The sequence below is a fragment of the Pseudomyrmex gracilis genome, unplaced genomic scaffold (genome assembly GCF_002006095.1).
Source record: "Pseudomyrmex gracilis isolate BER0280 unplaced genomic scaffold, ASM200609v1 scaffold_74, whole genome shotgun sequence".
Taxonomy (NCBI): Eukaryota; Metazoa; Arthropoda; class Insecta; order Hymenoptera; family Formicidae; genus Pseudomyrmex; species Pseudomyrmex gracilis.
The window spans coordinates 630852-657529 of record NW_018020658.1 but is presented as its reverse complement, the minus strand read 5'-3'; the positions used below and the strand labels follow the sequence as shown (position 1 = coordinate 657529).

Here is a 26678-nt window from a genome sequence, read left to right as displayed (position 1 = left end):
GATATAATTTTGTGTTTACATTTTAACGAGATACAGTCAAACATACCAAGTTAAATCGATGCGTTATTTAATTGTAGTGAAGTTTGGAACCTTGTTTGCAAAAGCTTTGACAGTTATTTATCCACATTTGTCCGCCGCAAAATTTTCTTTTTACTCTCGAAAATAGAGTTCTAATAAAAACAAAAAAGATGATCTCTTGAGTCTTTCAAAAGGATGTCTTGTATATTCTTATTAAAATTTTGAAAGGTTTATACAAAAGATATGTGCGGATAGAAAAATGTGGGCAAAAAATAATTGACATAAAGTTGGATGGAAAAAAAAAAACTTCGTACACAGGTGCGTTATTTCGGTAGATTCCGATATCTAGCACGCAATACATTATTCAATGGTAAAAGTACGTACTAAACTAGAACGGATCTCGATACGACACTAAAAATATTTATCTTAATGCCATTAAGATTGTAAAAGGGTCAATTTATGTGGATCGGTATATGGAATTTTCGAGATATTTACTGCAAAGTCTATGGAGGCGAGTCGTACAAAAAAGACGTGGAAACGTTAACCTGCCACTTTTGAATGTAGATATATTTGGTCCGAAATTAGAAAAGAGTTCCGAATCACTCGGAAACGTTTGTTGTGTGTTCGTTAATTTTTCCCTCGGACAGGTTCAAGCGTGAAACAGCGATTAACGTGGAAACCGGTTCGTTTCAGCTGGCTTTAAAACCTACGGTGACTCAAGACGAGGCACGTGGTTCCCGGGAAGACGGTACGACTCGAGTTCTTTGTTACCTTCGCCGTTCATCTAGAATCGTTTCGCTATCTTTTCTCGCAAAGTATAAAATTCTTGTTTGCTCTCATCTTTACGTTTATTTATTGAACAATAATCCATCAGTGTAATTGAATATTGCAATTATTTCAAAATTAATTTTTTTTTTCATAATAAGTAATTTTCATAATAATAATATCCGATGCTCTATGATTTAATTCTATCAATGAATGTAATCCAAAAAGAGACGATATGTCGGACGTGTGAAAAAGAATGGTTCTATATAGATACGATCTACTGACTTTTCACAATTATAGCCGCGCGATCTTGCGGGTTGCATCACCGAGCGGAGACGATATTATTCCGCGCGTCATTTGAGCGAAAGCACTTTAAACGGCGAGCGTCTTAAACGAAAGTCAAACTACTAAAATAACTTCATCGAGACATCACGTTCGACGTTATCAGGGAAAACACGGTAAACACATGACACAGCAAGAATAACGCGCTGTAGAGAATAACGCCGCTTATTCTAAAAGTAAAAAAGGTATTCGAGAATTTTTTAATTTTTTTAAAACTCTTTTTGAAAGATCCGAATATAGACGCGCGTTACGTATCGGTCGAAATTTAAGTTTTTTTTTTTTCTAATAATATTGTCCGCGCTGATTTACTTATCGATTCGTCGAGAACACCATTTTACAAATTTATTTCCTTAACCGTTTATATCCGGCGCGCACGCTTTTACTGTTATCTTCGACCGCGCGCGATTTATTCTGTCGATTACGCGCTTCACGACAACTTTCTCCGGGAACGAGGGGGAAAGAAGCAAGAATCGGAGGCGAGATCGAGGATTCACGGAGAAAAAGAAAGTTCTGTTGATGTGTATTTGTTGCGAAAAGTTGCGCGTACACACGCGCACCGCGTTTATCAACATTTTATTTTCGGGACTTATCGGCGTTTTTTTTTTCTTTTACTGTATTCCGTTTTTACACAAAGAGTTGCCGATGACTTGTGGATTGTCAAAGAAATTGATTTCGTACAATCGATTATCCCGAGAAAAGCTGGAACCGACAAAGAACAAATTTTGATTCATCATCTAGCAAATGACTTCTACATGTCACTTGACGCGACATTAATAATCCATGGTGATTATTTCAACATCGAGAAGTGTTCTGAGCGCGAAACAGCGAAAGTACATTTGTAACAAAAATGCGAAACGATAAATCTATATCTTACAGCTAAAAAATTACAGCGCGTTTTAAGAAATTTAATTTTTAAAAATGTTTTCTTGCGCGACTCGTTATTTTAAAAAAACATTACGCACGTCGTGAAAATTGCGCGCGACATCTACGCAACTCGCATAATGATGAAATGCATCGATGCAGCTGGAAAACTCGGTTTGATCTCGGTAATCGTCGCTGTTCCGCAATCGTGGGCGGCTAAACGGTTGTACGACAATTGTGTCTTCGACCAATTGTGTCTGTGTGTCTAAGGAAAATCGCGGCTGCGAAAAGAACTGTATGAGAATCGCGGGCGAGCGTGAGAAATACCGGTCATTATATATACCGGTTTCGCGAACGATTCCTCGGTGGAAATTCTCGCGGCGCCACGAGGGAGAAACGCGTTTTTTTTTTTCTCGGCCGCGGATAATTAATGCTCGTAACCTTTGCGCGACCGTCAGAACACAATAAAATTACAGAGAAAATATGTAAGACCCCAATTACCCGTATCTCTTATCATCGAGATGTCGATTTTCGTGAAATGTTACTCGGACAAAAATCAACACACTCGAAACAAGCAAAATTTGATGGAAACTTGCGTTAAATGCGTCGCATAAATAAATTCGCATTAATGCGTCTGGCACGATAACGGACTAATTTACATAACGCATACATGGATAATGGGTTAACGCCTTCTCATTTATCCGATGTGTCGCCGTATGTAGGAGATTTACGACTGACCATTTACATATTACTGCACGTCATAGTCAACTTATACGTTACTGGCGATTGACGTATCACTACGTCACATAAAATTACATGCGAGTGAAATTTGCTGGTTTTGCCAGTGACATCTTTCAAATATAATAATATGTTCAAAATAACAATATGATAATGAGATATAAAGTAACAAGACTGTGTGTTGTCGAAAACTATTTTATATTTACATAATGATGTTATATCTTCAAAAAATAATTTCATTAATTTTTTATACACGTTTTGTGAGACTGTTTTTATATGAGTATGATCAAGGATTTTAATTGTATGACGGCGAAAGAGCATTACTTACTCCCGTTTATTCTGCGATAAAAAGTTCTGAGTAAAACTTCGTTCGGATTATCGCTCGGAGTGTGTATACTAACGATTTCTTTTTATACGTGGCAAAAGTGCATCTCGGCGCATTTTATCATCCACGGGCTTACGCACGTGTCCGCGATGCACGTCATACGAAAAGGGAACAGGTCGCGCATCGGATGCGTTCAAGGTGATTCGCGCGTTTTATCGCTAAACCGTGGCCAAGTACCGTGAAAGATGCGCAGAAAGTGCATGTATTCTCACCCTTTTCTGCACCACAGTGACGCGCAGGTTCGTTTATATGTGCTGAAGAGTTTCCTCATCGCGCGTCTCTCGCGCGCGTAACGCGATATTACCGCGCGCTGACGAAACACGCGATTGTAAGTGTACGCATTGATGACAAAAATACGCGATTGTTAAAAGCCAGACAAGTCAGTTTTATAAATTAATCTTTCTACTTTACGCGATAACGTCGAAATTTTAAACACACTCAATGTGAATAAGAAAATATTTTCAAGAATTTTGATAAATTTTAATATTACTGTTTCTTTTTTCTTTCTTCTTTCTTTTTCCGAAGATTAACACTTTGAAAAAGCGCTGACAAAGACTTCTTTGAGTTGTCAAAGTTAATTTTGAGAAAGAGATATTATTTTATATATTTTGCAGTACGGCGAAAAGAGATAACTTTGAAGAGAGAGAGAGAGGAAAAGAGTTTCCCACTTGCGGAACGTTTACGCTAATTTTAGCAGCATTCTGTCTGCTGTTCGTTCACGACCGAAATATACGTACCCGGATTCTTCAGAGAAGAACCTGCACACGCCGTCGGTTGAAATGGTTCCCGCTATTGTCAAAAATATTATCCGAAATATCGAGAAATCGACAGTCCGCGCGCGGATTACGCCATAAAACGAGGCGTCGTGCGAGGAAACCGTAATACGGAAAAAAGATTCAGACCAGTTCTCTTTCTTCCTCTCTTTGACGTTTTGTTGCTCGGTGTGAAATCAAAATAGTATACAATTAAACAGTTTATGTTTTTCTTAAACAAGTTGTTTTTCCGAGTTTTTTTTATAAGTAAATAAAAAAAATAGATAAGATAAACCCCGATGAGCCAAAAGTCCAGGATGGTGATAGAATAAAACAATGGGGTTTTTGATGGCTCATCGGGGTTTATCTTATCTATTTATTTATTTACTGAGCTATATTTACTACTATATTTACTACTTTGTAAATTAAAAAAGCAAATGAAATGTTTAACTCAGCTGTAAAATTTTTAACGTCGTTGTTGCAAATAATGCGCGCATCAATATTTACTTTCTTACATACTCTAGTTTTCAATAGAATTTGACTTTTGAAATTTGGGATTTTTTCCGTATCGTTTATTCGATCGAAGCGGCGTTTATTCACAAAGCCGCGTACATCCTGTAGATGCGCGCCCACATGCAAAAGAGATGCACACGAGCGCGCACAACGAGCGTAACTTGACGTAGAAATGACGTCATTACTGACCGCTCTCCCATCTTTGAAATAGTTACGCGCATATATAGATTGCGATTGCCGGTCAATGTTTGGCGCGGATTTTATAGACTTTTAACGGTGCCGGCGCTCGCGATTCGAGTCATTCTTATCTTGACCGCTTTCTCCCTTCGCATTATATTATCTTTCGTAAAGATCCAGTGCTCGGCGCCAGTTCAATTTGCTAGACGCGCTCTCGATTATATTCGCGTCGTGATCTTTTTTTTTACGCCGACAATTAAACTCCCGATAGATTGTCACGACACGCCGATCTACCGCAAAATTACCGTAAATCTCGGCGCGTTCAAAAAAGAAGAAAAAAACGGAACAAAGTATTTTTGGCCGAAAAAGTATATGTTTCACTTTCGTAATACGGAAAACAGAACGTTTGACGACTGTAAAATTTGTCGTTCGCGGATAACATCATCGTACAACAAACATCGAACAGCGAATTCATAGATTCTCGTCGTACATCTCGCTTTTGACTGCGCGCGATTTCCACGAAATTTCTTTTCGCGCGCGTCCCGAATGGCGGTACGTAAAGAGGAACGACGCTATTTCTCTCTCTTTCTCTCTTTGCGCTAATAATAACAACTAACCGATATATAACCACCGAGCGCGTTACGCTTCGCGCACGCGGAGAGAGAAAGAGAGAGAGAGAGAGAGATCCGCCCACGTCCGATCGCGGTTTCGTTTTATTAGCTTAAATCTTTCCGAGATGATTTTAGTATCCCGTCGATTCTCCGCCTAAACGCACACGCGAGGCGTATTAGCGGTTCTCTTCCCGGACAGCGCGTACAATTAGCGAGTTTTTTGTTTGCGAGACAGAATTTTATTTTTCCGCGCGAACAAGCGAAACGTGAGTCTTCGATTTCCCTCGTTAGTCCAGGATAAAAGAAACAGCGTCATATTCTGGTAACGGGTGTCGTCGTCACATAGGTGTGCTGCAACGCGATTCGAAACATCCGGGTGATCTATTATTCCCGTGGTCATTGTTGTCTTTTGTGAGAGCCATTACGGAGAGATTCGAAGAGAACGCCTCTGCAGCATCAAACGCAGGGGTGCCAGTCATATATCTGAACGGTGGCTACGTCGACAGGTAAAAGATCGTTGGAGAAAAGATGAATTTTCCCCTTCCCTCTTTTTTTGACCCTATAATCTTTATTTTCGTGTTTTGTATGTCGGCTTTGTGCGCAGATGGTCTCTCGAAACCGCTTCTCATCTCCCTCCTCTCCAATCCTTCGTCTTTATCTTGAACAACATCAGCTGCCATCCCCGCGCTCATATACCGATATCTTCGAACGTCGCATCCCCCTGTGCGACACTAATCGGCGTACACGCTCTCTCATCTTTAAACATCGAGGTTTACAAACTTTGTTTTTTAGCTGGTCGTTTTGTTTTTGAATATTTGTGTATTATATGACCGTATAATCGGTAAATTCTTCTACGACCGTTTTATTGGAAAAAATCACGATCAGAATGACTAAAATATTTAGCAACAAAGCAACTGATTTCAAAAAACTAACTCTCGATCTCGAATAAAGTAAAGAGAAAAAATGAAGTGAGACATATACTACATACCGATTAATATTCTCCGCGCGACAATTTAATCGGTGAACATTTACAGCAATTGTGGTGTATATGTAGCTTTGGCCGCTAATAATCAGAAGGCCAGACTGGCGATCGCTTCACCGCGCGGAGAATATTAAGAGAATGAGCGAGATTGACTTGGCCCAATTTGTTAATAAGTTACGCTCGTGCGCGTAATTGAGCCGCGTCACGGTAAGGTAATTCACTTGTATGAAAGTCATTGTCGTGGGGCTCTCTCGATAAAACACAATTACTGAATGAGAAAGAAGGTGAATCCGCGGTGAAGTTGAGAAACCAATTCGTCGAGTGTGGTTCGATGGTGTTAGATTTTCACTTTGATTTGTGAATTCCGTCATCAGTTTCATCGTCGTCGTTTGTTGAACTGTCCATACTGATCTAATTAAATGAAAATTTTAAATAAAACCGCAACAATATTTTGTCACAAAAGAAAAACAACTGTGGAGACATGTCAGAAATTAACAAATGTGTAACATCGAGCAATATGTGTTGGCGGCGGAGGCGCAATCTGTTACAAAACGCTTTGATGTAACATTCGATTGCACGTACAAAGAGAACGATTTTCTCACGTTATATAAATATTGTGTAGCGCACGCGATTAAAGAATTATACGTACATTATTGTGTGCCCGATTCCGCGGAAAAGTCTCAGGTGAAACTTTCTATTGTGGCGCGTTGCCGCGGAAGTTATTGTAAATGGCATGTATATAATATATATAACGCGTGTCTGGTCAGTGGTCATTATCGTATGAGAATGTGACGGTTTACTTAGCGTGGAAAAATAGCACCACCAAGCACGCGTGTACACAAACGCGTGTGCACACGTGCGATCATCTTCCGTTATCGTTACACGCAACGATGTTTTAAAAATGCGTTAAAATTTTTTCATAAATGTGATTTTAATTTGTTTCTTTTTTTTTGAAACATAAAATAATAAAAAACGTTAATTTTACTTTAATCAAAACATATGTTTGTTATTTTGTTGCAGTCTGAGCGAATGTTACTTTGCGGGCAAAGGCGCAGCCCTTATTTTACCGCCGAACGAAAGAGCTCGTCCTTCCAGACGAGTTTCAACGGCGGGATGCGATATTCAGCAACACTTGCAGTCCATGTTCTATCTTTTGAGGCCCGAAGAGACCTTGAAGATGGTAAGTGTTTCGAACAATTGTTCTCATCAACACATCGCGAAGATGTTTGTTCTTGAGAAAATCAACGAGCGACTTTTGAATTGAATTTATTTTCGACAGTTTTGACACGGCAAAGGTGACGAATTTCAAAGCTACTTTTTGCACACACATCGCTTGTGTGCAACGTATAAAAGATATCATTGCGTCGAAGAAAACGTGTTAGCGCTCATCGTTTGGAAAACGCTGCCGTTACGTAGTCGCCGAAAATATTTCTGCCGATTCCGAGAATTGGCAACGATTTTGAGAGAGAGAGAGAGAGAACGTGGGGTTCTCGAACCACCGACTTCTCTCGCGTAAATTTTACAGCTCGGATTTGCGATAATAATTTATTTTTCTTGAGATGTACGTTTGGACACGTTCCGTCGTTTCCTCCGATTTTTGATGACGCCGAAAATTCTCTCTTTTGATTACACCGGGTTTGCTATTTCGGCGTGATTTCGTCGCCACGACGACTTCGTCGGGAAAATCGTATAAACATTCCGCGTATAAACACGACGATTCAGCTGTACTTGTCGTCGTCGCGCAGTCTTGACGAAACAAGGAAGTTGGCAATCGTTATCTCGAAGAAACGTGCTCCGACGCAACATTTCGCGAGTCGATCTCGTGTGTAAATTTTAATAACAGACAGTCGTAACAATTGAGCACAATTTGTACAAAAACGGAAACATTGCAATTATTTTTGACCTTATCGAATGTGTTGCTCGTGGTATTAAATTAATTAATGTTTGCTGGATTAATTAATATCTCTTCTGTTTGTCAAACAAATTAACAAGTTGCGGAAGATTTGTTTTTTTGGAATGAGAAACTTGAAATTTTCTTTGCGAGTAAGCACACAAGCGTATTCTGCTGTTATTCTTTCCTCCACAAGGAAGTTTCGCTTGGTCTATAATATTTCCGTCGGATATTCTCTTAAGTAATAACTCGCAAGAAAGGGCCGGAACAATGCGTTCTCACATAAAGCATAAAGACTTTCATGTAGCTTTCCTGTATTCGATCATTTATTTGAGATTCAAGTATTCTTCGCGATCTCGTGTGAATTTTAACAAAGTGCGATAAAATGATCTTTCTTCCTCAAACACGGACTTATTTATTACTTTAATTGAAAAAGTAACGCATATATATATAAAATAGAACTAAAAATTAAAGCAATTTGTTTTATGTTATTGCTGTATTAACACACACTGTGTTATCAATCAACCTGTAATATTATATTTATAATTTTTTTTCTTTCTACATCAACAATTATTTTATTTTGACGTTAGATAAAATAAGATGAAATTCGAAGGCATCGCAGAGATAATTGTGAAAATTTAGCATACATATAAAATATGTATTGTGCGATGGATTATCTGTCACCTCGCGTGTACAATCTATTTGGAAATCGCGAGGTCGATGAGAGAGAGAGAGAGAGAAAGAGATCGCCTCTTATGCGATCTCGAAAGCGCAGCTCCACGCTGTCTGCCGCACGATTGCGCGCGCGCGGCGACCTGAAATTTTCCACGTGGGACCATTTCGACTCGCTCGCTCGGTTACGGCGATGTCACGGCATCAAGACTGTCGTGAAGTGGGCTAAGCGCGACCCACATGCGCGGGTCGTCGTCGCGCGAAGGCGATGCATTTGAGGTCGCGGTCGATGAGCAACGAGCGCTTCCGGTCGGCGCGGCGAATAAGGAAAGACGACGGCGAATAGAGTCGCCGCGGAATCGAGAATCGATAACCTCGATGAAGAAATCGGAAAAATTAAATAATCTTTTCCAATACGCGCGTGTTTCAGTTTTGTCGGTGCGCAATGTTAATTATTAAATATAAAATTATATAAAAATAATATTTTTCACAATGTTATTATTTTTTTAATTTATTGCAATCATAAGATTGGAAATTTTAGAATTAAGAGTTTCGAGTTAAATTTAATCCAAAATCTACATCTCTGTCAAATGCTTGGTTTGCATCACGAATGTGCATATAAAAAATATTTTAGCCTGCAAATGAAAATGAACAGAAAAAGCTTTTTTGTAGTGTCGAAAAATTGATAACGATACAGATCGATAACAGATCGATAACCCAATTTCAAGTCGCATAATCGAGACATCTCACTTTTATATATACTCACGCGAGAAACGAAACCTTTCGAACACTCTCACCAGTCACTACACAACATCGCCTCTACATGATTCATCCCGCATGATCGTCCAATTTGGGCGAAAGTAGAGAACGATGACTGTTACTTGTTTTACACACCGCCGCGTTTAACCAGGATGATCGTGTATTTTTTGCTGCGACATTGTTCGCGCGATTTTCTTTCGTTTTCACACTCGATTTATTCAAGAAGAGAAAATTCCCGGTTATCAAGTTGTATTTAAGCTCGCCGAGAACTTAATTGTCGTCCCGATAAAACTTTTTACTCTCCCTATGTGAATAGGTCACTCTTAAAAATCGAAGCGATTGCGTAACGACAAAAAAAGTCACGATTTTACTCGACACATATTTTTCATCTCTTTGCCGCATTGTTGTCCGAAGCCCGTCTCGTTATTATGTAATTTAAATATTCGTAAATATTTAAAAACTTGGTGCACACGAGTTTTGTTACGATTTGTAAAAATGAACGACGATAAAAAGTTGCTTTTACTTTTAACGCGAACTCGAGATCAGGGACAAATCTGGTTAAAAAAAAAAAAGAAGAAAAAAAAAAGAAAAAAGAAAGAAAAAAAAAGTAAGCCGCGCTAGAAGAGAGACTTTCAGCTCGTGTCTAGGCTAATAGAGGAGGAAGAGACAAGAGAAGAGAACAGACTTTTCTCTCGCGCGCGCGATATCTTCTCTTTTGTTCAGATTTTTACAAGCGAGTTCAAGGATAAACGCGTCGGTTTTCACGTTCTCGATCGCTCGATAAAAGTTCGGCCAGACACGCAACCAGATTCCTTATCGGAATCGATTAATTAGCATTTTGAAAGAAATTGCATTCTGGAAGTGGGAGCGATCGAAGGCAGTCGACATTTTCTGCATTTTAATCGTTTACGCGATTTATAACTTGGCACGATTAGGCGTTATCAGATGTTGAGTCAAAGATTTGTTGCTCTTTATTCCTCACATCTGTGTGTTTTAATTATCTGAAATGTTTCGTAAGAAAGTTCATTTAGAAAGATCGCGAACTAGAAAGGAAGGAGGGAGATGATGACGCTATGAGGATTTTTCGGATATGCGCGTTCTCTCAACGGGAAACCTAAGAAACCGAGAAACTAGTCCCTACAAGGACAACGAGGTAAAGGGGCCGGCGCGATTCAGTACAAGAGTCGACGTCTTTTAAGCTGGGGGGTCCGTTACTTTTTACGCCGGTACTTAAATTTGCAGTGTATTTGCAGCGGTCCCGGACCTTTTGCGCGAATAAGTCAGTGACCGATCGTTAACCCGCGCGATTCGGTCGCCCACTTCCGGTGCGTGTACGCTTCGCGCGCGCTCACAGCGTTTTATTTCGATATGTGCGTTTGATCGTTCTCGATAAAACTTTACGGCGTAAAGCAAAATACGAAGTGAATACGGCGTTTGCGTTTATTGTAGTTTCTTCTTTCTTCCAGAAGAAATTATTTCAATCCGGTGATCCACTTTTTGTGGGGTATTGGAATTATTAAATAAAAATTCAGTTAAATTTTTTTTCCGCGTAATTCGAAAGTAATAATTCCGATAAAAAAAAAAAAATGTATCGACTCCGCGGAATTCGCTTTTAAATTCGCGAATTCTCCGAATCGATTTTTGAATTTCTCAATCGAGTTACGTATGTTTCACAAGTCAGTTGTGATTCCCGATTCGCTCGTCGTTACTTATCCGTGCATGTTGTAAGTGTCACAACTGTCTCGGGTGGCTCTCGTTGCGCGACTGGTCACGACACACTTTCATCACGACCGAGTCACGTGACACGCGCGCGCGGGCGACACAACGACACTTCTGTGCACGTGACGGTGGCAGAAACAGAAGTTATATATCTATAGAGGGAAATCACAGGTTCCGGCGTTTTCGACAGAACAACACACGAAAACGTTGGAGAGGAGAGGGAAAGGGGAGTTTCGTCATTGAGCCACATAATAGATTTCGCGAATCGTTCGGTTGCCGGTTGTGTAACCCGCTGGTGTGATTATCGAACCAACCCCTTCTCTCCTCGTTATTAGAAAGTGCTTTTTTTTTTTTTTAACGTGCCGCCGCTTGCGAGCTAATTCCGCGGCGCGAGATATCGTGTGCGAAAAATTTATTTTACGATTTGTATCGACACTGAATTGAAGTAGGTATACAAGTAAAAAAATGAACGGTGAATTGTGAACGCGAACACGGTAAAAGATCAATTTGCTGCGGTAAATCGCAATCGCGCTTCTCGATGATTCGAAATCTACGAAATCGCGCGAACGCGACGTCAGAGCGTGTCAATCATCTGAGTGACGAAATGAAGGGGCACTGAGAAATTCGACAAGTTTCGTTTTTTTACACTGAGAAAAAAAACAAAAAAATACACCAGTGTTTCTTACGACATGACGCGTTTGTGTAACACCTAACGCGTCTCCGAACATTACGCGGTTTTTCTTTGTGAACATAATAGCACGGTACATTTAAAACAATTCGAATTACATCCGAGTAATCGTGTGTTTAATAAAAAGTTTCTGAAAAAAAAAAAAAAAAAAACATGTTTGTAATAAATCGCTTTGAGAACGAGAAAAAAGAGGAAAGAGAAATATCTGTGTAGTAGATCTGAAAGTTCGAAAAAATTGATTGAAACACAAACACGAAAAAAAAAAAAAACAAGCAGCAAACGTTCAGCGTATGAACGACATATTGATTATTTGATTACCGTGTATAAATAATAGAATAAGACTCAGTGAATTTAGGTTGCGCGCGCGCGCGCGCGAGATCTGATGGAATATAATGAATATAACTTTATATATAAGCGAGATACACGTGTACACTACAAGTATTACGCGATTCTAGGTTAATATAGAAGTATGTACGAGATATTACACATAAACTTTTTGCCATCTGACGAGCTAGAGCATAGACTAGAATTTTATTGTCACGTTTGTGCATTGTTCCTTTTGCTCAATCGCGCTAGACGAAAATAATAATTCTAATTTCAGCAAGTGAGAAAACGTTACAGAACCAACACGAATCATATCAGAGTCTCTGCTTCGTCAAACAAAGTCGTACTCGAGCGCGAAAGCGATATTTTATGTGCAAAAAATAAAAATTAGAATACTGGTTTTTCTTTGTCTCTTAACGTCATTTTTATATTTTACTTATTTTTTTAATTTTAATTTTTCTTTTTAATCTTTTTTTTTTAATCGTATTTTGTTATTTTATCATTATTGAGCAATGTCATCTGAATCGAGCGTGTTCAATATATAAGTTTTTGAAAAAAAAAGCTTTCATACATAAATGATTTTAGAGAGAATTAATTTAAAAGTCTTTTTCAATAACGCGCTTGTTTTTGCAATTTCATTCGTTACATAATCTACGCGTGAACACGATCTATACTTGGCGCGTTACAGGTGCGAAAAATGAAACTCCATTTGGTTCCCAGGAACTTGCCGCGTGCACGTGGTGGATATTGTGTAACGACCAGTAGGCGCGATATATTAAATATACAATATACAAGCGTGTTATCTCAATAGCACGAATATAGTCGCAATAAAACTTCAGCGAGTTGTCGTCGTGACAAATTAATTAAGCATGCTCGTTTTTCTTTTATCGTCTTACTTAACGCCGGAGATGATAGTCGGGATTAACATCAGAGTTAATAAAATTCTTATTACAAATGATATACACAATAATTGCATCTTTGTTTATTTTTTCGCATCAAAATCAAAATGACTTGCAGCAAAATTGAGAGCAAGACCGTGTGAAAAAAAAGCAAAGTACGGAACGATAAAAAAAAAGAAGAGTGTTTCTCTATTCTCGCCAGAGCGTGAAAATGAATTGTGTTTGGGTTTTTAAAATGAAAGGATTCTTTTTCCGTCCGTGGCACAAGATATCTCTTGGTAAAATAAATTCGCGGCTCTCGCATATGTAAACTCTGTGCTAATCGGAGATATCTGTTTCCTCACCTCTAGAGGAGGGTGCTCTGGTCGCGTTTGGAAACGCGAGCGGACGCCTGCGGTAAACCGCAAATCTAACGCCGTTGCTCCGCAAGATAATCGGATCGCCATGAGAAAGTATTGTAACGCAGTTTTGGAATATTCTTTTCATTATCGCTCGACGCTTTTACAGATCGGAACGATTCGATTCTGTTGTGAAGCGAGATACACGGCGCGCGATGGAGCGCGAGGTGCGTTTATTTCTCGCTCACAGACAACGATGACGGACATTAAAGAGAAGAGGAATCAAGTGAATAACTGCTACCGGGTGGTCCCCTGCGCAAATTGAATTTTGCAACGGATGGTCGCAAGGCCGACAGGGTCGTTGCATTGTCACGCGTGTTCTAATGATGCACGTGCATGTGAAACTGATTTATGTTTATACATATATTTGAGATCAATTGAACTTAATGCATTTTGTTGCAAATTAAAGCACTAAAGTACGCGCATTAACAGTCAATATAAAAAAATTTTTGCTCGTATCATATATCAGCTTGTAATTTATCCCACACAATTACAATATTTATACACCATAGATAAATTGACGAATAAGAGATTTAATTAATGTACAATTAAATCTCTTCAAAGAGATCTATATTGATATTTTTGTTTTCGGGAAAACAACAAAAGAAAGAATTAATCTGAGCAGGTAGAGACGGTCAATGACATTTAACCGCATCCTTTCACGTCTCGAAGATATTCAACTGACCAAACGAGATATTCAAAACAGGTGTTCTACGAATCTGGCATTTGTCGTTTTTTTTTCTGCATATAAGAATAATTTCCTGTTAAATATTAACAGTTAATTTTAATTGAAGCCTTCCGTCGTTTCTAGCACTAGAAGTTCTTGCAATAATAAGCTTATTCGCGCTGTTGCATACTGATCGACCGGTGTTTAATTATTTTGTCCTAGACAGGACAAAATCTGACATTTCACGAACATCGAACAATCACGGATCAATCCTCCCTTGCTTGTGTGTAGTTTTAAAACGAATTATTTTATAAAGAAAAGATCTGGTTTTTTCTGGTACTATCCAAAATGCCGAGAACTATCTTGCGGTTTTATTCCGCGTCGAACGCGGATCAATGTCACGCCGATCGGCGGCGGCGTTTTTAATTTAAAGAACACAAATGGAGGAAAAATCTTATTTGGTTTCTTTGCCGGGTGGCAAGAGCGCGGCGACGACGCACACGTTTGTAACTCACGTTGAGTCATCGTCTCGTCATAAATGCCGCTACACATTTGGCGCGTCTCTTTTCGTCTTCCGAAGGGAATATGACGCTGCGATCGATAGAGCTCTGTGCAAATGCACGCATCGAAACGGAACGTGTGTGTTGCTTGCGCGCACGGACCGCGCGCGTCCATTATACCGTCTCTCCGCACACAGCGAAGTCTCACAGAATCTCCTGAAGGTCATCCAGATATTGTGAAGACTTTTATCCTCTCCCGGCCGCTTGGAGAGGATATATTTATCCTGTCTTTTAAATAGATGAATATAAATCCGTCAAGCGCAAAACGGAGTTTAACGGACTTCGTCTTGGAACTTGAGAAAATGGACGAGAAAAAAATTAATGTGATATACTCTTTGAAGTATATAAACTTGAGAGAGTGAGAATAATAACTTCGCTTAAATTAGTTGTTATATTTAATAAGAAAAAAATCGACAACTTTTGTATGTTTAAACTAATAAGTAAATTTAAACTAAGAACAATAAGATATGAGAAGGGAAGCAACAGTTTTTATTAAATATAAAAACTTACTTCAAGTAAATTTCGACTACGTATAGGATATTTTTCTGTCACCGCGACAAGTGTAACCGTGGTAAAGTTGGCAGCAAATCTTGTAGCAAGACACGCAAATGTTACGCGTAGCTATCCGTTTGGGCTCCGTATATTTCATTTCTAATCTTGATATTGCCGCGGTGTTTCCACATACATACCGATGAGTGCAGCATCACTCATTCCTCTTTATCTTTTAATAAAATCTACCTTTTGATCTCTCTCTCTCTCTCGCTCTCGCTCTTTTATCTTCTTTTAATATCTAATTACGACTTGAATTATTGCCGGAGACTTACTGCGCATCTGTTTTTTTTTCTTTTCGCATCTTTCGTGCACGATTTGCTTTCGTTTCGCGCGCGGACGCAACTGTGCCGCGCGTTTTAACGCTCGCGCGAACCGACAAGCTATCGGTTCGCGCAATGCACGAGAGAAGCACTTGATCGGGAAACACGATCGCGCGAAACACTTTCACGGTGCCGATAGTGGCCTTTCGCGATGCCTCCTCTCTCGTGAGATCCTCGTGACACAAGAAATATCGGGAATCAAACGGTCTGCTTGTTCACGTTAACAAACACGACGTCTCTTATCGATATAATATATATTTAAGTTTTAATATTTTAATATATTATTATTTAATAATGTATTTTAATTGTAATATTTGGACTCTGAAATATTTTTTTATAGCGTACCTAGGTTTACAAACGTGCGCGCTGAGAAATATACATGCTGAAGAGGACCGGAATGTTACATATCACTCCAAAACATATAGAATACAATCAATAAATAGTCTCAAATGTAGGAATCCGGTTTGCGTTGATCCTCGTGCTTTAGTGTCTTTCAAGGCCGCTTGTGCGAAAAATAATGGACGCGTTCACGCGTTCTCTTCTAACTTAACTGCGTTTCCTCTTCTTTCTCGGACACGAGTGCAGCGAGAGAAATGACCGTCTGGAGATAATATCGTCCAGTCGACTTATAGTATACCCTCGAGGGCATATGTACCGGATTGTGTTCGCTATTAATCCTCTTCTTCGGAATCCTTTCCAACTTTCGATAACAATTATCTCGTTTAGGCGTTCAAGATACTCCTTCGAGAGATTAAAACTCTTAGACGACCGGCAACCGGGTAATGCAATAACCGGGTATTGTAATTTCAGTATCACGTGACCTAAATAAAATTTATACGTGCGACGATCTTCTCGAATATCTCTTTGTTCTTTTATTGCCTATATACAAGAAGATCAGTGATTCTCAGCGCGCTACTTTTTCTTATGCTAAAAAATTCTTGTTTATCGAGGTATTCATTAATTTCGAAAGAAAAGCGAAGAAGTTCTGCGTTGTTACATATCAACTGAAATATCTTAATTACTCATCTCGTCGAAAGAATAAGTAACATTAATGAATATCGTGTACGAGGACGGTAAAAGTAACTCGTGTTCCCGATGCTTGAGCGCCTTAATTCTTTTCTTTTCGACGATGAAATGTACGATAATCTTCTACATTATCATAGATTATAGCGCGTTACTTGATCGTCATGAAGGCTTCGTGTAATTGTCACTCTTCGTCCGAGGAATGTTAATAATTCGTTGCGTGGCAAGCTATTATTTCGCCATTAAATTTTCTCGACATTTATATAGCTGTTTCGTAGTGTGCGTTTCACGAGTATATTAATTTCATAATATTTATAAATGTTTATTATTTCGATAAAAATCTCGAACGCGTCCGTGCCTCAAGTTTCAACGTGTGTCGAGCGAGAAAAACGTCTCTTTTGCGTAAACAAAAACAATATTTTACAATTGATTTTTTTCAGCATGTCTCTAACGCAATTTAAATTGCGAGTTTATAGTTGTGGCTGTTTTTATTTTTATTTTTGTTTTTTGGTTTTCTTATTATAATTTTTTATAAGTAGTATAATAAGAATTGTTGTTCAAAAGGGTTACGCTCGTGAAAAAAATTTAAAAAAATAATAAATAAAAACAAAAACATCAAATTAGTTTGATTAGTGCTTCTCGATCGGCGCGAACGATTCTTTAAATATGACTCGCTCATCAAGACGTTCCGCGGTTTCCGATTTATTTTTTAAGAAAGACAGCTGTAGCAGCGAGGCAAATCGAATAGCGTTAATTTCACCTCGGCTTGGTAAATTCTAAATTTTTTTATCGACAAATACGACATATTACACCTGATTGATGGACATAAGCCCGTTACTCGGACTGAGTCGTCGTCTTTGGTCAGCTGCTCGTTGCAATAAAATTGACACAGATTCGCATGTGCGTGCAGAAAGCGCGAAGCCGAGAAGTTTTGCGATACGATTTGGAAATTCGATAGCTATAAAATCGATTTTTTATGTAATTGATTTTTCATGTAATCGTAAATGCATCTTATCTCTTTATCTAACGCGTTAATTAAAGTGAGATATACACCGTGCTCTTTAATCGCGGAGATGGTTTTACTTACCGCTGTGATATACGGCTATATATAAATTCAATCGGGCTGACCTAAATTGAATCTCCGAATTAAAATCCTTCGAATTATACAGCCGAAAATAGATGATGATATAGAAATGGCTGAGACGCGTGCCAATTAGCAAGACTGAATTATTTAGACGTTCTCAATTTCGCGACAGTTATATATTTTGCTTTCTCTTGTCGCGAGGGTAATTTGAAACAATGCGTGTGGCCAGTTGTAACAACGATAACGCTTTAAATTCTATACAATTGCCACACGTGACAATTTCGCAGTTGCGGAAGGAAACGCGTCGCAATTAACGCATATGTCTCTCTTAAGAATCGGCTAATTATCCATTCATTGAGGTTAACTACGCGTAATTAAAGCTCGCGTCATACATCCGCGACAAATGTCGCAAGCTGTCCACCACTACCGTCTTGCCAGTGTGTCAAAAACTAATTTAACGCTGAACTTTTAACCTCTCTTGGATTTTTTTTTTTTTTTTTTTTTTTTTTTTTAGCGCAATTTGTGCGCGAATTAATGCGCAGTTTCTTTTTTTTCACAAAGAAACCGCCTTGACCATAATGAAAGTCGAACTTTCAAATCTCTCGTGGACAAAACGCGCCGCACACTCGGGAGAAACATTGCTTAATTATATTATCGTTTATAATTAATAGTTATCTCCGCTGTATCTCTCCAAGACAGTCAAGTTTCGCGTATATATCGGCGATTATCCGCCTTTCCCTTTCTATGAATTCTGTCGAGAGAACTTTCGCCGCTTTTTCGCTCTCTTCTTCCTCCTGCTTTTTTGCGATTTTGCGGAATCCTTGCAAAAGACGCGAGCGAATAAACGACCAGTCGCCGTCGTTCGCTAAATCGCACCGGTGTTATTAATCGCGTACGGGAAATCGGTTCCGCTCGGTGATTAAACGGCTAAACAAGCGAGTCGGGTTCGAAACGGGCGAATCGTGACCGCGATATCTGTCGCACATCCGCTAACCAGCCGCTTCCGTCTTCAGAAATGAGAAATTTTCTATGTTAGATGAGTTGTAATACGCAGTGCTCGAAAAATCGAATCACTTACGTGCACGTTTCTTTCCGCCGCAAATCCCAGACAGAAACATACTTACATCGGGGAGGATTTTTTTTTTTTTGCGAGATATCGATGTATTAAACCTAATTAACTTCTGTGCCCACGTGAGATAGACTTATCATTTATTAACGCCTGCGAGTGCGTTTCGCGTCACGCTTGACTGCGCGCGAGTATATGCGCGATAACGCGCGTTCTTCTTTTTTTCGTTACTAGTCGCGCGGCGAAAAAAATTGTTTGCCGAGAGCGTGGCGAGAGCGATGCAATCGTACCGACAAAATCCGGTCTCTTATCGCGCGCGGTCGGAATTCTCCATGGAAAGCGCGGAAGCGTTAATTGCCGCATTATATCCTGCAAAAATGTGCGTTTTGCGGGGTCGCTGCACCTGTAAACACTCCTGCAAGCGTCGTCGTCTCGGCATCGATAAATTCGATATACAGAGCCGCGTTTAAACATTTCTATAACGTCAAATAATAAAATATCAAGAAGAATGTTTTACAATGTTGTTATTGTTTTCGGGGCTTCAAAGCGGAACATTTTGATTTTTGTAGGTGATACGGTAGGAATATTTTTCACATTGGTTTTTTCCTTTAATTACAGTGAGAAGTTTATATATAATTTTGTGAGATGCAACTCAAACGTATATATTATTTTTAGTAGACGCACCTCGTGCATCTCATTGCGCCGCCGGTTGCTTGCAATCAATAAATGGACGACGGAGAAAGAAGTAGACACTCGAGTGGAGTCTTTTATCTTTTTCTCTCTTCTCGTCGTTTATAAAACGACGCGATGCTTACATATCCGTTCGCAGATTATACAGTCTCTAAACGGCATCGCGAGTAATCGGAGATCCCTCATCCTTGTGTTTTGCTTTCAGGCCGTGAAACTGGAGTCGGTGCATCCAGGAAGGACGCGATATCTTGTCGTCGTCTCGTGCACGGGCAGACAGGACGCCGAAGAGAGTTGCCTCCTCGGTATCGATTGCCACGCCAGAGCGACCGTCGGTCTCGTGCTGCGAGTTTTGGCCGACACCGCCATCACTCTCGACGGCGATGGGTAAGTTCCTGATCACGATTATTTTCCCTCTTCTCGATCTTCCGTTTCTCTCATTGCGATCTGTGTTTGTTGCGCGCACGCTATTAGCTACTCAGCCGACCAAGATGCGTCACGATCTTCGTTGCTTCCTGTAATATTCCTGCGATGCATCAGTTCCGCGAATTAGCACGTCTCTCCGATGATTATAGATTCGCGCGATGCGCTAAGAAATTGCAGAAATTGTTGCGCAACGTTATTCCGAGTAAAATTGGCAGTCTTTGTAAAATATATATATATATATTTGTTAATAATAAATTATTTTACAGTATTTACATTGACTGCATTTTGGCAGATGTTTGGATCTTCTGGTTTAGCGCGCAAATTAAATTAACAAAGTGCAAGTTAAAGTAAATATTATTTGTTATTTTATAACCCCAAACAAAACCGTGTTAGACTTTGAGTTGCCAATTTTTTTGTTTTTCATTTAATATATTTGAACCAAAAATTGTGCAGCATTTGCTAACTTCAGTCTAATGTTCGTCTCGTATCCGGCAAATTGATCGATCGTGTAACAAATATTTTCTCAGTGTATCAGCAAAACGAGTTACTTTCTAACAAAGTCGCTAGCTCAATTCTCTCCGCTTGTAAAGTGACTCATTGCCACGTTAAAACTCCGAATCGGTCGCATTGATAATTAGTTTGAAGGTGTGCGTCACGAAATGAAAGGAGAATAATATAATATTCATAAGCGTTTTAACGCGCGGGTTTGAGACTAGGTCTTACTGCCGTTGTTTTTCTCGTAAATACCGATACGGACAAATACTGTCGATAATGCACTCGCGTCGATATGCTTTCTCCTCCTTTCTCTCATTTTTCCGAGTATACGACTTATAGCCCAAAGAAACTAGAATTTAATTCTCTTTGCATTCTTCTCGTTGCAATGCCGCAGTCGAAAAAAGGAACAAAGTGTAAAAGCGTAGCTCGTAAAAAACACATCGGATGTTATTTCATAAGTTGTTATTAATTAGGTAAAAAATTAGGTAAAAACCTTGTATATATTCACACATGGCAATTTCGTCGCATTCACGTTGCAAAGTCGCATAGAAAATCGTCCGCCCGTTCCTATTCCCCGTCATATCAAACATAATATATAATTCCCTTGTCTATAAAGATAAATGCGAAGGTCGCGGCCTCGCTCTTCTCGGGCACACAGGGAAATGGAGCGCGTTATACTCTGGTGCGGGGCACACACGCGTGTATTAGAGACAAGGTACAGGTGAGTTGTCAAGGTTACGACCGAAGGTCGTTACTTGCGAAATCGGAGAGACGAACCTCGTGTGTGTGTTCTCTATCGCGATCATTGCAAATCACAGAAACATTGTCGTAGATTGAAGTATCAGCGTGTACGTACGTGGCTCGTTGCGTGTGTATCACGTTATTCTGATATCGCAAATTGCCACGCCATTATCATATAAATTGTTGTGATACGTTGTTACTTAAATATAAATTGATTAATAGCTTGTCCGATTATATAACAAATAATAGCTTTGTAGGTCGTAGCGACAATTGAGACTCCTCAAGTCTCTTCAATATCATCAAAGTGGACCCTCAGAGACTCAGGGGTCACATTTGATTTTTTTAACGGTCTTCTCAAAATCAACCGTGTTAAAATAAAATGTTGCAAAACAAAAAAGTGTAGAACTCGTATTGTGTAAAAAAGAGAGTCTATAATTATTCTGAAGATTAAAGAGAGAGCAACTTTAATGACCGTGGAATTTTCTTATCAACGGCGCGGTGTGGCGACAACAACAACAAAACGATTTTGACACGGCGTGGCGTGTTTGAACGGCTTGAAGGGAGTTTTTCGCGCGACTTGAAAAGCGAAACCGGAAACTTTGTCGCGCTTTTCCGCGTCGCAAAAAAGTCTACCCACGCGAGAGCACATTGACTGGGCGGTGTGTTCGGTCGGATTCTCTCGCGAAATTAGCGATAAAGGGATATACGCACGGACGGACGGATGAGCAGAGGAAGAGAGAAAGAGCGAAAGCGCGCGATGCGTGGCAAATGGAAAAAGGAAGAAAGACAGAGAACCGCGCAGCGTGTAAGAAAAGAAAATGAGCGCGAACGTCGGTCAGCTCGCGTTCCTACGATGTCGATGACCCTCGCGGGACGCGGATGGTCTTTTCTCCGCCTCATCTTTCTCTTTCTCTTCTTCTTCTGTATCTCTTCTTCTTCTTCTTCCCTCTCCCTCTTTCTCTCTCTCTCTCTCTCTCTCTCTCTCTCGATACAGCTGTCGCAAACTTGCAAGAGTTCTTTACCGCTCGGCATTAGAATCGCGATTCGTCATTCGCTTTCTCGATCGTCTCGATTCACGAAACACAACGGTCGGTTGCGTCAATCAACGGCGACCTAGGCTTACCTTAATTTCGTTGAGTTTAACGTTCTCTAAACAATTGATTTGAAGTAGAAACTTGCTTCAAAACGAGATATCTCATCTCTCGTCAGCCAATAAATTTTAATATAAAACGAGATTTCGTTCTTCGACGTCAATGTGTTAAGAATATTAAAATATTCTTTAGAGGATTATCTCTCTTCTTACTTATCCTCTTCTAATGTCGTTTTTTTTTTCACAGGAAGATTTTATTTTATTATATTAAAATAAGTAAGGGAAATTTGTTCTCGAAAAGAATACACAATTTTGTTTTTCGACGCTTGCCTCCGAGAGATCCGAACTTAATAAAATCTGGTCGTGTGGAATGTGCGTAGCGTAGGGTTAACTGTAATCGACCGGAGAGGCGAATTGCGATTCGAAAGCCGGAGAAACGCCCAGAGGAGGGCGTCTACTTTACGATGATAACGGTGCCAAGTCCGAGTAATTTCGGGAGAGAGAATTGCATTTTTTTTTTTTTTTTTTCCCCGTCCCTTTTACATCTCTCTTTCGGCGAAAAGAAAGAGAGACGAAGTACTCTGTGCGCACAAATTCCTCGATGTTACATACACAACTCGCGCTCGAATTCCGAGACTGGCGCAAGAAGCACATACTTTTGCATGTGTAAAACGTTTTTAGCGTTTAGCGCTCGCAGCGCTGCCCGATGAATTTTTTTCTTCGTCGTTTGATATCACTTGTGTAACCGCAAGTTATGGCAAATTACTTGCTTGCGTAAAGTACGAATTTAAAAAATCGCGCTCTGTTCCGCGTGCGTTCTTGACAATTTCCTGTGCATTCGCGTACTGGTATCGGAGTAGTCAACATTCATCCGCGAGAGAAATAAAATATCCGACCGATTTGTGTGAGGTTGAAAGTTGCACAAATAAAACAAAAAAACTTATCGATACTGTGCGAATTGCTGCGCGATATTAAATTCAATCCTACTTTCCGTTCTGATTTAGAATCTCCGTGTTTGCGAGAGTGAGAGAAAGTACGCGCATCGAACCACGATCGGCATAATACGTGTATGTAACGACTGACGCGCGGCGGATATATACCGTTTCTTTTCTGCGGGATAGACGAACGTGATTTCCCGGAAATTTTGTCGACGTTTTTATTACGGCAGCGCGCGCGAATCGTGACGCTGCGCGATCTCTTTTACATAATACGTAATTAATGACTGTGCACTGAATGCGCGCGATTCTTCTTCTGTCCGTGTCGTAACTGCAGCACGCGGAAATTGCGTTACCGTTGCAAGTTCTGATGAACCCAACGCTCTTATTATTCGCTCATCGGCGCAACATTGGCAATTATTCCGACGACTTTGAAATGACGACTTTGACCCCCGTCCGTCGCGCGAACGTAATCATTCCACGCCTGTTCGCGTCAGTCTATTTATTATGTTTTTTTTTTCTTGTTTGTAGACTAGATAATTCACATGATCGTCTTAACAAAAATATAGATTATTCAAAAGTCATCTTTCTGACATTCAGATTTCTATTTTTACAGAGGTTTCAAAGTCAGCGTCTGCGGCCGTCAACATATCTTCAAGCCGGTCTCCGTTCAGGCTATGTGGTAAGTTCGCAGTCTCTTCGATAAACGAAACTGGTTTTGCGGCCGCCTAAGAATGGAGCAAAAAATTGTGACACTGAAGCGGTTTTTTTTTTTTTTTTACGCTTTGCGTAACGGAACTTAATCGTGTCCGCTTTTAATATCAAGTGCAAAAATAAAACAGAAACGAGAACGGTTCGAACAATTGCGAATGAGACACAGAAAAAAAAGTGGTATTTTAAAGCCGGTTGTGACAACTATAATTTCTCTATTTTTTTTATTTATTGTTGATATCCGTTGACAAGTGAAATAGCAAAGTTTTCTCGTGTAGATGTGTGGTAGCTTTGGTACAAAAGTTGAGTAGCCAAGTTTCATATATCGGTACATATACCAGTCTCTGTGTGCGACATGCACATGTCGGGTGTGTAAACACAGCAAAGTCTGCGATGAATGATTCGAGGGTGGGATGACGAAGATGTTATCGGTGCGGAAGAGGCTCGGGTAAAGCGACTGAAAAGAAAAATCGGGCGTGGGTCGTGGCTTAATTGGCCACGACATCGCAATTGTCCTGTTCGCAACCGGACGAACGGCAGGAACTTTCTTGGCCGCCCAGCCTCTTCCGGTATGTTGGATTTTTTTAGCGCGAGCGAAAACGCCGCCGCTGTCTCTTCCCACACGGATCGATTATACCCGCGATCTCTCTCCTTGTAGTGTCACTTCACTAGGCGAGACGGGAAGTCGTTTCGTGAAATTAAATCATTGCGAAAATTACTGAGAGAAAACTCAAGTGTTTTCAAATTGAATCTTTATTATATTTTTTTTTATTCTGTAAGATATATTTTCTCTCCTTTCTCTCTTTTTCTCTCTGTAAGAGTTTTTGTTTACAAACGAACGATACTTTTGCGCGTAGAAAATATTCTCGAAATCAATTCGATTACTTCAATAAAATCAATTAAATTTATAATGAGAATTGAAACGTTTCGGAAACGAAAAGTTTGAGCTTGTAACAATCGAGAAAATTTTTATTCTCGCGCGTGTCCGAATAAAATAATAAATTACACACGTGATGTTATAATTGCTCATCAAGGAGTAGGCGTCGTCTCCTTATTTGCCTTATTCGCGTGACCTACGACTTGAGATTTGTTATTTCTGGACGTCTTGCGCTCGGACGAGAGTCTGGATTATAAATAGTCTCGTGCGCGTGTGTGTGTATGTACGCGCGCGCTCCGATCGCCACGTGCATTAGCGTTAAACTCGCGTCGATTCTTCGCGATCAGGTCTATGTAGCGTAGGTGCGAAAACCGCCTTTGACGCGATGTGAATTATCGTGGGCGTGCTATTAGTTCGCGAATTGATTTACGTGGCGTACGTGGATGATTCCCACGAATGAGGCGCGCGATGATGATTCTTGTTGCGCGCGCGCAACGACACGTAGAAAACTACAAGCAACAACTTGGGAGGAAAAAAGGAGAGAGCCACGAACTCCGCAAAATAAAAATAGAAGCACACAATGCGCCAGAGACCAAGAGACCACTAAAAATCGACGGGAGACATGCGATGTGTCGAAATGTGTTTTATACCACAAGAGTCACTAGAACGAACACGCCGCGAAAGCATCGTCAGTCTTCTTACTCGTCGACGACGACGACGAAGACGACGACGACGTCTCGTCGTCGTCGTGGTCGTCCTATTTTTGGAGAAGCCTCGTTGCTCTCGACCACCGCGCACATTCCCCCAGTGGTGGGGGTTGGTTACGACCATGGACCATCGCCCGCGCCATTTATGGGCGCGTCGCGACGCGTGGTCACTTTGCCGAATTTTACCACGTGGTTTCGCGCCACCGTACGAACAACGTAGACAATATATATCGTCTCATTTCCGCGTGCACATGCTTCACATATTTTTTTTTTCGCTATGTTACATAAGCCGTAACGACACGACGAAACGAATTTTGATTTACGCAAGTAAGATCGAATGAGACCAGTGGATGCACCGACGCCCGTGAAAATAATAAACGACTGAAAACAAACGGGACGTTTCGATCTTTTCGATTATCTTTGGTATTAACACAAAAAATGGTAAAAACAGTGTTTATAAAATGTATGACATCGATATGATAATAAGTTTTTTTCTGGAGTTTTTATGATGAAAAATTGTGAAACGCGTACGTATAAATACAATACGTGGCACAGCATATAAATGTTTCTCATATTATCTTCGCATAAATTATAAATTACACGTACTCTTAACCAAATCAGTAAGACTGTCGTTCGCGATCTGGTTTTCGCGGTGATCGGCGGCGAAACATGTCAGGTCGACTGGTTTCCAGGTCGTCGTTTCGCAGTGACGGGGGTTCAAGTATGTAGCGAGTAGTGTTCAGCGATGAGTATACGCGCGACTCATCGATCGCGTGGATAAATTCTCACGTGAGATTCATCATCGAACGTTCCAATTAGCGCGAAGTGCCGATTCGAATGAGTGTTTAATTACGGATGGCTCTCTCTCTCTTTAAATGCATCTCGCGACTCGTCATCAGAGAAACGTGGTGTTAAAGGACGATAATACAGTTCCAAAAGGAAGATGAACGCGTCCTTCTTATCCCGACAGGCAGGAAGCCTTCTTGGATCAACGAGAATCAATGAACTTCGGACTGCCGGTCAAAACCGGTTTTCCCGGTTGGATGACGAAGATTCGAAATGACACCTCGCTCTATGATGATGAGGTTGCCGCGTCCTCGATACGATCATCTCATATGCCGCGATTATCCTGCGAGTATATCTCGGATTCTATTTTATTCTCTATAAAAAAGCAAATTTAAATACACGTTTCCGGTGAAGAAAAGATTTTGAAATTTTTTCACAAAAATATATAATAATTATA

General features: G+C 40.1%; 1 protein-coding gene across 4 annotated transcripts in view; it reads left to right on the top strand.

The window, feature by feature from the left end:
• LOC109854910 (protein phosphatase Slingshot homolog 2) overlaps window positions 1-26678 on the top strand; it is a 54656-nt gene that overhangs the window by 17067 nt on the left and 10911 nt on the right. For 3 of the 4 annotated variants that reach the window (XM_020428503.1, XM_020428502.1, XM_020428504.1), the window contains 3 exons: window positions 7165-7324; window positions 19662-19840; window positions 23757-23822. In XM_020428503.1, coding sequence (XP_020284092.1) covers window positions 7165-7324; window positions 19662-19840; window positions 23757-23822 — 405 coding nt within the window. Of the gene's footprint in view, window positions 1-5326; window positions 5669-7164; window positions 7325-19661; window positions 19841-23756; window positions 23823-26678 lie in introns of those variants that run through there. The other variant, XM_020428505.1, reaches the window with a different exon arrangement.